This window comes from Pipra filicauda, unplaced genomic scaffold (genome assembly GCF_003945595.2).
Source record: "Pipra filicauda isolate LSUMZ 115617 unplaced genomic scaffold, ASM394559v2 scaffold261_size1826302_pilon, whole genome shotgun sequence".
Taxonomy (NCBI): Eukaryota; Metazoa; Chordata; class Aves; order Passeriformes; family Pipridae; genus Pipra; species Pipra filicauda.
In genome coordinates this window covers 1,698,052-1,711,650 of record NW_024104378.1, presented here as the reverse complement: position 1 = coordinate 1,711,650, position 13,599 = coordinate 1,698,052, and the positions used below count along the sequence as shown (strand labels likewise).

The 13,599-nt window shown below is 41.9% G+C and overlaps 1 protein-coding gene across 5 annotated transcripts in view; it reads right to left on the bottom strand.

Moving 5' to 3' along the window:
- SNAP91 (synaptosome associated protein 91) overlaps positions 1-6,509 on the bottom strand; it is a 65,170-nt gene extending 58,661 nt beyond the window's left edge. For 4 of the 5 annotated variants that reach the window (XM_027710159.2, XM_027710161.2, XM_039382242.1 and 1 more), the window contains exons 1-2: positions 6,202-6,509; positions 5,439-5,598 (exon numbers count right to left, since the gene is read on the bottom strand). In XM_027710159.2, coding sequence (XP_027565960.1) covers positions 5,439-5,568 — 130 coding nt within the window. In that variant the 5' untranslated portion in view covers positions 5,569-5,598; positions 6,202-6,509. The remainder of the gene's footprint in view (positions 1-5,438; positions 5,599-6,201) is intronic. The other variant, XM_027710158.2, reaches the window with a different exon arrangement.
- Positions 6,510-13,599: the final 7,090 nt, after the last annotated feature.

The following is a 13,599-nucleotide window of genomic DNA, read 5'->3' as shown; positions in this document are numbered from 1 at the left end:
TTACTCTTGAAAAAGTCTAAGAATACCTGCCCTCAGCTGAGGAAATGACAAAGGGAGTGTGGGTAGGACTAGTCCATCTATCAGGTTACACTGCTGAGATGAAAAAAGTTTAATATTACACTGCCTACCCACTTTTCTGTTCCCTCATCCTCCCTTCTCCTTTCCTTAGGCATTGCACCATAAGATAACCTAAAGACAGAACAGCTGAGATGCACAAGATCAAGTGATCCTGCCCATGTTTCAACATTCATATCTTAACATGAATTTAAACTTCTACCCTGATTCAAACATATTTTGAAGAATTATTGGTTAGCTTAGTCTTAGCTTAATTAAAAGATCAGCCTTCTCTTGGTATTACATATGCCTTAGAAGCAGTGTGGGGCTGAGGGGGAATTGAAAGTTAATGCCACTTAAATACTCAAAGAATCCTTCTTATTAGCTCCCCTTACCCATGAAAGACATTTTTACTCCTATTCAGGAACCTACATGCCTCCAAATGAAGTGTGCCTTCAATACTGTTTTGGGAAAGGACATGGTAGAAGCCCAAAGAAACAGAGAGTTATTCCACAGAAAGACTGATGAAAAGTCCTTACACAAAAATAAACCATTAATGAATTAAAGAAAATTGCTTGCTTGAGATTTTTTTTCTTTTCATGTGTGAGAACGATTCACTGGGGTGACAGAGAAGTTCACAATTTAAAATTCACCTTAGCTATGACAACAAAAACCAAGACACAGTATTCCAGCTGATCTTCAATGGTAACTTTAAAAAAAGTCAGTTCTCTCATACACAGAAGCTGTGACAAATTACTGCAATACAAGATACAGTGAGACATACAGAAACAGTTTCATTAGTAAAATGTGAAGGATTAGGCCCAGTATGTACAGGGACTGTGTTCTTGGCAATTTTCTTGAAGATACGTCCACAGCTGTAAAGACTGTCAGCTGGACTGCAGAGCAATGCAGTACATCTGCGCTACTCCCACTAGGAAAGGGCCCCAAGTGCCAACAGACTTGGAACACTCCTCAAATCACTTCAACAGCAAACAACTTCTGAAATACGCATCCAAGTCAACCTTATGCTCTAACCTGCCAAGTTAACAGTAACTGAAGTCTAGGGACTCAAGATAGCTCCATTGATCTCCACCTCTCCCAAAAGACAGAGAAAGACATATTCCTCAGGAATGAGACAGAGGCAACTTCATCTTTATTGAGCCTAGGCAAAAAGGCTCATTTTGGTCCACTGCTTTTGGTCAACAGACACTTCTCTTTCAACAGCAGAGACCATAGTGATTCAAACTCGTTAGATCAACCCCGCAGTTTGCAGAAGAAAGGTAGAAACTGCAGGAAAAAAAGTGTCTGTATAAGCAAAATACTGACACCAGCCCTGCAGTTTAGTTACCATCATGAATTAAACTATAAACTTGCTTTTAGAGCCTTTGTTTGCCAGCTACATACAAATATACAAAATTAGACTTAGGGTGGAAATATGTTACAACAGATACACAGGTCATCTCTCCACAGCCACAGATAATTGAATTCTGATCTTCATCTGCTATGTTTCCACTTCTCACAAACATCTCCCACCTCTTGATCAGGCCTCTGGAAGGGCCTTCTCCCTTATGAGAATTATTTTGAAGAAGTAAGAAGGCACCATGTGGTCTTTTTAGAACATACACTCCATAACTTCCTCCTGTTGCAAAGAAATTCACTCAACAAAATCAGTGAAGGAAAATCCCAGCCATTTTTAACATTTTCAGAAAGAGGAACCTGTTACAACTAACTGCAGATGTAACAACCTCACTGGTTTTCAATTCACTTCTCTAAATGAAAGCCTGATGGTCTGTTTCTGAGTGAGATCCTCTATAAAAGGACCAAGTTCAGATCTACCTACTTTTCCCTTATCTAGCATGTATTTTCACATTTTAAAGTCATTTCCCTTCTCCAAAAGCACCTCCCTGTTCATACCATCAGTCATCACCATTTGAGATTGTACTTGTCCCACACAACCCTCAGTGAAGCCTTAACGCATTTTTCAGAACAATTCTGAGAGTGCAACTTCAATGCTGTGCTCTAGGATTGCCTTCCCACTAGAATTATCAGTTTATGTATCCATATGCCTTATTCACCCACTCTGCAATGGCCCTTCTCACTGCATCAAAATAAAGTTGCTAATAACCACTTCTTCATGGGAAGACTTTCTTCATTTGCTGTATCTAATTGTAATCTAGTTAACACAACATGGTTAGCTGAGGGATATAAATCTGTATCATTCTGGTGACTTTAAGACAACTTTAAGATGACAACTTTTGGTTAAGTCCAAAATGGTCAGAGCTTTAACATATTAACTGTCCCAAACCATCAGAGCAGTCCAGATTTGCATTCCTTTTCTCCCCATAGGAATTTGAGAAGCACATTTAATGCCATCTTGCACTACTTCCAGCAGTTGCTGAAAATTCATTAGTATGAGAGTGGAGTTCAAGAAAATGGTAAATCTTGCTGAGCATATGATAGCAACCTAATGATTCTTCAGTATTTCTTTACATGACCAGCCTGTGCAGCACCCAGAGCCCATGCCAAAGGACAGAAGCATCTATATTGAAGTCTGTAATTGAAAACTATGCATATACAGAAAAACACACAAAAGCGAACACTTAGCAGCTCAGCTTTTGTTCACAGAAGACAAAAATTCTGTTCTTTCCTTCCTTCCTCACACTCATGCACTCATACCCAAATCATACTTTTTATTCCTAAGAGCAAGCTCCCTCTAAGTAATACTCAGGAGAAAATCTATATCAAACAAACAAACCAAAAAAATCCGAAACCAAACCAAAACACCACACACTTTTTCATCTATAATCTTCCTATAACCCTCTGGAACTAATATCTTCTGCAGAAAACATATGAGGGTAGACTTCATTGTATGCTATCCTTACAAAACTACTTAACTCATGTTAAATAGTTGATCTCTCAATTTAATTTACAATGCCCAGTTGCTAATCAGGGGAGTAGAAGAGGGGTTGTGTGACATGACACCTGGCTACTAAAACGCTAACAAAAATATGGAGTTCCCTAAGGACACGGAACCCCAATATCAATACTAGAATTACAGCCCTTCATAAAGCATCACTCCAACCATCACTTTGGGCTACCTGAAGTTTTAGTCATCTAAATCCTTTGTACCTTGACTTAAAACTTATTGTAAGGCATTGGCTAGTTTTATCTTTCCTTCTCCACATCTTCAAATACTACTTATCCAATTTGAAATGCACTTAGCCACATGGTTTATATCTACCTCCACTTAGCAGCATATCTCCTGTATGCATGTGTGCATTGCTCTTTCAGAGGATGAACTTGTAATTTACTGTCTTATTACAATATATAAACCCCATTTTAACACTTGCTCACAAGACATATGTCAGAGTTCAAGACATTGCCTATCAATTCACAGTTATGAGGATATGCCTAAGGTTTAAGAGCCTGATAATATTTTTTCTTTTAAAACATGAACTTGATTTTCATTTATAGTCCACAAATTTTGAACATGCATATCTGCCACAGACGAGATTCTGTCCTTAATCATACCAGATAGTTAAAACTCTGAACTGTTATATACAGATTGGAAAACAGAAGGAAAAATGAGCATGGATGTATCTTCACAGGAAATTATAATTTCTCTTAACGTGGAGAGAGTCTTCCTAAATCTTTGTTCGCGAAGCCTAGCCATGATGATAATTTCTCTTCCTCTTGTTTGTCTGACATGCAGGTACATATGAAATTGCACAGAATACTACTGGCTTCGGTCTCTACTACACTCACTTTTGAAGTAGTAATATTAGCACCAATATCCAAATACAGACCCTTCAGAGTCCTTAATATAGCACTGGTAGGTTATTTCAACCTCTCTTTAATCCTGCCTATTCCAGATAGTATGTATATATATGTGTGTTTATATACATATGTATATATATATGTATATGTATATATACAAACACAGATACACAACATGAATATTTTAAATACATGAGCTACACTTTTTTTTTAGCTAAAGCTTTTAGTAACAGTTACAGTAGGACAGTCCAGACACAACTTACAGATTAAAGTGTTCACAGCTACCAAACAACAACATAGGAGAGATATCAATAACCAAGATGATTTTTTTTAAATATACAAGAAAACAAGACAGAATACATGATTTTAAGACTGATGATCTATTTAAACATTTTAGACCCAAGTCAGTCTTCAATCAATGCTGCTTACACCAGCATTTCTTGGTCATATATACAAGAATATTTAGATACAGTGAAAGACCAGCACACCATTTGTCACTTTGAGGGTTAGCTACAAAGTCAATAGAACTGAAATCTGCAAGTATTTTCCAGAAGTAATACTACCTCCTTTTAACAAATACAGCATCATCAGAATTGTACTTACAAACACCTGCACCAGCATTACTTATTAATGGCCAGCAGCCAAGAGACTGCCTGGTATAAAACCTGCTGATCTTTACTTGAAAGTATTTCTTACCATGTCCAAAAAAACATGCGAAATCCACTTAATTTTAGACAGTAAAACCTGCTGTTGATCTGCCAAGTTCAGTGCTGGACAGAATTACTATTGGTAAACAGGACTAGTTAACACCACACAACTAAATTCTTTCACTATTCTACTACTTGGTGACTCCAAACAGGGACTGACAGTTGAATCGAAATTGTCAAGACAAACCATCACTAGCTCATTGTTTTTTAATAAGTGTTTTGCCTTCAACCTTGTTTCCTGGCTAAACTAGCTAACATCAGTCCAGAATACATCATAAATCTATGAGATAAAGCCACCAGCATCTTCAATAAAACACAATGGAAACAATTGGGCAGCTCGAGAAGTTGCTGTCAGATATTTGGGACCTCAGCAACAGCCCTTAAGCCCTCCAAAGGTTGTCCCAATCTACAGCACAGCATTATCCCAGTGCCTTGCCATTTAAGCCCACCATCATCTAAACCTCTTCAGAAGTCTGCTGTGGAGATGGCCACACTCCTACCGGTGCTTGGCCAGCTCTGGACATAGCATTTATGTATACCTCAGCCCAGCTTAATCCTGAGCGAAGTAGGCAGTGACAAGCGTGTGTCCATTTTGCCCTGTGTCCAATCCCCTCCCCTCTTTCCAAGCCCTTGCTCCACAAGGCACTCTTTGCACTGTCTTCCTAAATAAAAGGCAAGAGGTCATGAGAAAAAAAATGGCCGAAAGAGCAGTATTATGCAATAAGAGAAGAAATGCAATAATAACTCATCCTCTCCTGGAGATTTCCCATCACTCTTACGCTCTGCAAGCTGGATTACAGCGAGCGTGACAGTCAGCCGGCTCAAAGGCCCACCAAAGCACCCTACGGGCAGGCTCCTCAGCCCCGGGCCATTGCTGGGGAAACAAAAAGGGATGCTCACAGTCCAGGTGCTTTTTCTTGGGCCCCATCACTTCATGCGTGGTGGCTTTGCAGACGGCTCTGGCTACGGCTGATCCCGTAACGCTGTACTGAGCAGCTGCGATGCGATCTGTCAGCGTCTGACCCGACATCTTCGAACGGCGTGCTGGCTGCTGTCTCCTCTGCAGGGGCGGAAAACACGGGAGGGGAACGGGAGATCCCAGGTTTATCGCCGGGGGTAGGCACGGCAGAGACACGCACAGGCAGGGGCACACAGACACACGCACAATGGTCCCTCGGGCAGCCCGGCCCCTCCCGAGGTGCAGACCCCCCGCCCCGTTGTGTAAGCCTCTGCCTAGCTGGAAGCCGCCTGGGGCAGAAAGAAGGGTATTTCAGGCGTTGCAAGGAACGGATGAAGGAGAAATAATGACGGCAGCTGAAGGAGGCTGCACACAAATAACGTTTGAGCCCCCGGGACAGGGGGAAAGGAACCCCTCCCGCACCTGCCCCGGCAGTGCCCGCCCCAGGAGCCGGCCCCGCGGAGGAACCGCCGCCGCGCCCCGGCCCCGCTGCAGCGCCCGCCCCGCCGCCTCCTCGATGGGAGATTATGGCACCGTTGCGCCATGTTATGCCCTCCCGGTGCCTCCCCCCTCCGTCACCCCCTGGCCCCGACAGGGAAACCCCCGCGCCGGGAAACGGGGTGCCGCTGCATGCGGCGGCGCACAGCGCCATGCAGCATCCCTGCGCGGGGGCAGAGCGGGATGTAGCGAGCGCCAGCGGCCGACCTGTCAGTGCGTCCTTGCCTCCCGTCCTCCTGCCGCTGCCTCTCCGGGGAGGGCACCGCCGCCTCCCGCCGCGACCGCTGCCCGGCCCGGCCCGCCGCCCGGCCCGATGGCGAGACGCTCCGCGGCGCAGCAGCCCCCCCCCGGACCTCCGGCCCCGGTAGCCCCAGGTGCGGGGCGGGCTGCCCCTCCCGCAGCCGCCGCCGCCGCCGGGGATGCGCTGGGCGTCCACGCCCGGGAGCCGACGCTGCTATTTCCAGCCGGCGGCTTAATCCTCCCGCAGCCTAATCCCCGCGCTACTGCCGCAGCAGCGCCGCCCCTACCCCGGTGCAGAGGGCGGGACGGAGCGGAGCGGACCGGCGCGGCGCTGCCTTTGCCGCCGCAGATCGGTGGCCCGGCGCAGTCAGGTGACCCCGTTCCCCCACCCGCATCCCGCTTCTCGGAGGTGGCGGCGGGGGCGGTCGACCGGAGCTGTCCCCATACGGAGGCTGTTCCGCTGGGGATGCGCGGGGCACGGAGGTTAGCGGGAAGCTGAAGCCCACTGATGCATCGTGGTCCTATCGTGAACGCTTAAAATAATGCCCTGAGGGATCCCAAAACTGCACACAGACTAGATTTCTCCATAATATTGTTATGATGTTGTTATTGTTATCAAAGACATCTGAAATATGTTCCCTGAAGGGTTTCCTTTCTGTTATCTAAGATACCCTAAAGGTCTTGGTTACAACCCAGTGCTACACTCGAGAGGATATATTGCCACAATTTAATTGTGTAATTGGAGCCTAACGGAGTGATCCGTGGAGTATTGGGAAATGTAGCATACATATATTACCATAAATTGGCTGAACTTAGTTTTGGAGTAAAGTGATTTAAGTGGGTGGGGTCTAAACGAAATGGCAGTGGTAGCAATTACTTCGAGCTGCCGGTAGAACAAATTTCGGAAGACGATGTCAGTGTATGTTATTAATTAGCTGGAGAAAACACTATGTACGGTCAGTACTGAAGATTTGTGCACACGAAGTGATAATTGGGTTTTGTTGCATACAAAGACATATGGCACCATTTTCATTTATTATACCAGGAACAAAATACTGACAATGGATTGTGGTCTGTGACAGTATGAAACAGCAGCTTTTTTACTACTTCTTTCTTCTTTTTCGTTGTTTTTTTTTTTTTTTTAAAACTGACAACCAGGAGATTTTAAAGTCCTAGGCAGCCTGAAAGCTTGGGAATGCTGTTAAAATAATGCTCTAAAGTTTAAGTAATCTTTTCTATGGGAAATCTCTTCCAAAACAGCAATTAAAATGGTGCCTGTGTCAATTCAAGAAATGTGTTGGAATGTTCAGGCTTTTGATAATGACTAAATTTTCTTCATTAAATTCCTCTCTAACTGCAGAGCAGATCAAGATGTTTGCATTTCAAGATTCAAAAGTTTTCTCAAATGCAGTGTTTGAATATGGAGAGAGATTTATTTTCAAAAAAGATGTAAAGTGTATGTCGCTGTTAGCAATCAGCATTATGGGTCTGCAAACTTTGAATGTTCCTGTAAGTGGGACTTTCATTATCCAATAGTGAGAACGTGTCTGTGCTTCTCAGCCCTATTCAGTAATGAGTAGCAAATGAATAAACACTGGAGTTGCACAGAAAGATAATATAGTAGTATGTTCTTCAGCATTACTATAGTCCACTGTTCAAGTACAGACAAATTTTAATAACATTTGGAAATTGTGTTTCGTTTACCACAGAAATGTTAACTTCCATTCCTAGAAATTTGTCATTAATGGAGTGATTTGTGGCAACTAGAAGCATGTCTTAGCAGAGGCACACAAACAGTTTTTCCTCTGTACTTCACAATCAGTTATTGGTGTCGTAGTTCCAATTGATTTCAGGGAAAAGAAACGGTTGGGATCTACAGATACTTCTTGTTTCATTACTGGCATTAAGAATGACTCCACTTTTCTTGGTAAAATTGACAGGAGTTTACAGTGGCTTGACTTTAAAAAAGGTTTCTTTTTAACTAGAAGGAAAAAAATACATAAATTGTTTTGGAGTTTGCTGATTCCACCCAGCAGAAATTTAGAGTGTTTTTATTTGCTGCAAGCAAGATAGTTTTCACTTTATACTAGGCAAAGTATTTAATTAGTGATGCAACTTTTACTAACATTTAGTGTACATCTTCAGTTGGAGGTCTGGATACTTTCTGAACTAGTTCAGATTGTTATCAGCTGCCCAGGCCTAAATAGATAGGGGATTGGGGCTGCCATTTGACAAGGTAGTTTTTGACTAAGTCTGAGAAGTTGCCTGGTATGCTGGCTGTGTGAAACCCAGGTTGACAGTTTGGGTGGTGAGAGGCACTAGGAGGTCTGGATGAGGGCCATATAAGCAGCTGGAGAGGGTTCTTGCTGTTAAGAATAACACAGAATTGGGAGGTTTTTGACTCTTTGTAACTGTGCTTTCAACTTCATATTGAAAACCTGCTTTATACTTAATAATGAAAACCTTAATGGAGAGAAGATGTATTAATAACAAACTGAATAGCCATTTTGAGACAAATACACAAAGATAATTCTTAACTGAATTTGAAATGAGGAAAAAAAAAAGAGTTGGTCTGTGTTAATCTGACATTCAGGCACCCACATGGAGGGAAGGAGGCATGTCTAGGGCTGATTCATCACACTTGAATTCTGCACCAGAGATGCCCATGTCTTGAGTGATGCAAAGTATGCAGACAGTATTTCATGCACGAAAGTACACTCAAAAGTTAGGGTCTTCTCACCATAATTCTGCCTTTTTTCATTTGTTTCCCAGTCTCTCCTATCAGGTCTTCCAGTTCTTCAGCCAGCTTCAATGCCCTTTCTTCCTGCCTTCAGAGGCCAGGCAGAGGTTTAGACTCCATCCCATTTATGCCTGAGCCAGCATCAGGCCCAGTGCTGCTGCTCTGCTTCTCTCTCTTACTATTAGGGCCAGTGGTACAAAGAGAGGTCCTGGAGAGGCTGGCTGTAACCATAGTGACAGCAGCAGTCCTGAACAGATTTGTTTAGCTCTGGAGAGGGGGAGAAGACTTTTCAAAAGAGGAGCATCCTCATGACTTTCTATCAGGTTGATGGACCCAGGTAGCAGTATGCTTCCTCTACAACGCGTGCAGCAGATGTTGCAAAACAACAGTAGATACTCAAATCGTGCAATACCTAGGAGTTTCTGTGCTTTTGCTGTTAAATGTAGCCTCATTGCTTGGTCTTGCGTGGGTTCTGTCCACAACAATTCATTCAGCTTCTGTACTCACACTCCTTGATGGCAACTGTTCCAGTAGTTCTTTTGGTTGCTGTGATATAAAGCACCAGTGAGAAAATAAAGAAGGTTGTCAATTTTCCAGTCAGAATGATGGCCTGAGAAGGACATAGCCTGAATGGTTTCATACATCCCAGGTAGAAGGTTCATTACATTTTGGAGAACCACTTCAACAACTGAATCTAAGAGAACGGCAATACACAGTGATAAGGGTACAGGCTCAGAGGTTTAAGTATATACTCTACATCCTATAGGAAATGCCTTTTTTGCGTATTTGAAGAACTATGAAAATTAAAAAGTTAATTTAGATAAGGGAGAGAATTAATAGGAGAGAGAAAGTTACACAGAACTCTTTTACTGGTCACTAAGCTATGTCAAACTGAGGTCGTGTTCTGCAGAACATGGAGCGACTGGCATATTAGAGAGCTGATGATTACAGAAAGGAAGTAATTGGCATGTGCTGTGCTGTTCTGTACAGATCAAACAGCTGTGTTCCTTCCCCTTATCCAGCATGCTGGTTCCCACAAGGAAAACCCTAAAATCCATATCATCTTAGAGACCTCTGTTGACTGATGCATTAGTGGACCCAGTCATCCACATCACAAGGATAGCTTTTGCTGCTGGAGTAGCTTTTGGGTTAAGTCTGGCAATAACACTGAGGTTAGTAGACCAGAAAGGGGGCAGATAGACACACGTATCAAAAATGGAGGAAAAGTCCTGTAATCATGAAAGTCAGTACCTGTGAAGCTCCTCACTATTTAGTATTGATTTTGATCACTAATTTTGTAATCCCAGTAGAGTCTCCAATGCAAAAGTCTGGAGTTTTGAAGTATATTGGACTTCCACACAACGGACTCAGACTATCTTTTTTTTTTTTTACCCTTTCTTTTACACTGAGCACTAATCTTTTACAGACTTATTTAAACAAGTCTGTGTACCAAAAGGTACCCAACTTGCTGCTTCTATAGATGATACATATTCTAATATATTCAGTGTAGAAATAACAGCTTTATATTGGTATTAGACAGATGTGAGGAGTAATTTAAGAAAGTTGTAAGTCAACCTCAATACAAATGTTTATTATTCTATTGAAGCTGCTGATAGTGGGAAGGAGAACAACTATTAAAAAATTTAGGTGAAGTCATGCTGGGTTTCACAGGCATTATCATGAAAGAGATTTGCGGGACTATACAGAAACAGACAATTTACTACTAACTGACATTTAAAATTTATTACTCATTGACTAATTGACAATCCTGTCTTTGAACACAAAGTAACTCTGAAGGCATTGTTCACGACTGCATCATTTCCTCAAAGAGGGAAGGATGCTGCCTGAAATAAAATCCAAATTTCATGTGCCATAGAAGTTTTGATCCATGGAAAGACAATAGGCATTTAACTTACCTTGGCTTTGTGGACATTCAATTTTTCTTTTCAAGCAAAACCAACATTTTTTGGTAACAGTGCATTATTTTGTTATTCATACTGACAAAGTGCCAGCATTTTTCTGTAAATGGTGAATTGTTCTTGTATTAAAACCAGCAATAATACAGCTGTACAGCTGTAATAAATGTATTTTAATACAACAGTGGTAGTATCCTGGCTATGGCCATCATGTAAAGAACGAGGGATGGTTCACTGACTGTGACTTGCCTGGCTTCTGTCTGCTCTGTCAGTGGAAGCATTATGTGCCATAGCTTACATTGAGCACAAGTACTACTAGGGCTGAGAAGCAGTTAGCAATGATTTGCAAAGGAGAAAGCTTCTCTATATTCTTCCAAAAAGAAAAGGCTACCAAGAGAAGGAAATTTCATTTCTTTGCTCAGCTGAATCAGTAAAGGCTGCCATCCTGAAACCTAAGCCTGGTCTCTCACCTGCTTGTCTGGCTCTTGGCAACTTGTCAATTTGTGCTAAAGGGGGGCTGCTTTTAAACAGCAACTTTAACATTCTGAGTACTTTTGCAAACTATGCGCATTTACAGCATGTTTTTATTTTACATGTTGTCCGGTGTTTGCAGAAGCTGATGGAGAGACTGTTAGGCAAAAGCTATTAAGACAGTGGGCCTTCGGCCAAGGCCAGGAAGGGCAACCCACCTCCTGTTCAAGGTGCTTGCCCTGTCTGTCGCTGCTCTAGGCTGAGAAATACTCAGCTGTACAGTAAAGTGACAGTCAAAGTCTGCTAAGAAATTTCTGAAGTTATAATTTCAGTGACAGATTTGCTCAGCAGCGGTTCAATAGATCTCAGACATATGTCAAATAAAAGTACAATTTTCAACCCAGAGGGTAAAATAAGTTTTAAGCATAAAAAGATAAGCATGTATTTAAAAGGGGAGATTATGAATTGTAATACTTTATGACTAAATATGACCTCTGTTCACTTGAAAAGAAGCTGGTTTATGCAGTTAGATATATGAATGTATGCTAAAACTTATATATGCATATATGTATATCATAGTGATTTTTTGGTTCTGTTTTTAGCAATACTTAATCCCTAATCTTTTAATGGTTTTGGTATTTTCCGTGCACATCATAATTTTGCTGAGGGCTGTGAGCCTAAAGCTCAGACTACTAATGTAAGACCGAATTCTTCAGCTGTGCTTTTGAAGTGGTAGCGTGACTCGTACGGCGTGGTGAGTTCTCACATCCTACTCTTCCAAGCTTGAAGTTGCTCTTTAACTGAATCTGTACACCCACAGGAGGACACTTTTGATTGTACTGGCCTCCAGTGGCAACCTAAGAACCATTTTGGTGATGAGACATAATCAACTCTTTCACTCCTTCTTCTTGACTTTATGACTTGCACAGTTAATTGGTCTTGCATAATATTGACTGTGTCACAACCATTGACTGTGTCACTAAGCCCTTCTGATTTTGGATTGCTTGGTAAACTGGAATCATTAACACTTTAATGCAGTCAAGTGCATATATCTAGAAGCAAATCCTATAAGATTACTTTGCTGGAAAGCTTTTACTCTGATAAAGGATTAGGGGTCATTACAGGCAAACAACATATTTGAACTTTCAGTGTGATGCTGTGTGGAAAAACAACCTGGTCAGACTTAGGACTTTGTAATCAGATACCACCAACAGGACTGGGGTGTCATTTTCATTTCTATGTATGACAGGGATGACACTGGTATTACAAGACTGCCTAAATTCTGATTTTCGTGTCCCCTTTCAAGAATTTTGAGAAAATGGATTAGAGTGTTTGAAGGCTCTTTCTGTCCTCCTCATAGGGAGGTCCATGCATACTCTCATGACAGACGTGTACCATGGCATTTTTTCCTGCCCAGCTGTAGACATTGCTACTCTTTCTGTAGAGGGAGATATGCATCCTTTTACACAGAATGGTTAGTTCAAACTACATCCAAGCCAAAAGGTTTTCCACAGTGGCGGGACTGTAATGAGGCTTTTTGCAATCTCCAATCCTGACTCAGAGGCCTATAATGAACAGTGATAAATGTAAGTTCCCCTGACCATTCTTTAGCTCACTCTGCAGTCTGATAATGACCATCTAATTGGAAAAAACCATATATTCCAGCACAGGAGAAAACTGGCCAATCCTATGTTTGCACACACACCATGCAGGTAAGTACTTGGCATAGGCATTGCACAGTGCAATCCTGATGTTCACAGCTGCTCTTTCTTCAGCAGTTCAATCTAGTGCACATAGTGATACCACGTTTCCTTGCCTACAGGGCATTCCTCATTTCTTTCCTTGTATCCTCTGGTTGTGGTATGATTTTCTCGTTTCATCAAAACTGCTTATACTTGAAGAGAAATCCAGAAAAGCCAGCCTCAACTTCTGGAAAATTTGGACTATAGAAAACCAGGGTCATAGATTTGGCACGGGGTAGATGAGTTAATTTGGTTAATGAGACCGTGGTAGGAATGCTTCCTCACAGGCTATACACTTATGTTATCACAAGAAAGCATAATTTTTACAGGAGATGCAGCACCTGACCTTAGTTAGTAAACTAAGTTACTACTTAAAGAATATGAATCAAAGTTAATTTCTTTTTGAGTTTAGTGCAGTTGGGTAAGCACATTATTGACTGCTCAAAATATTAAAAAAAATACTAATTACCATAAGGAATGTTTAAGCATCATCCTT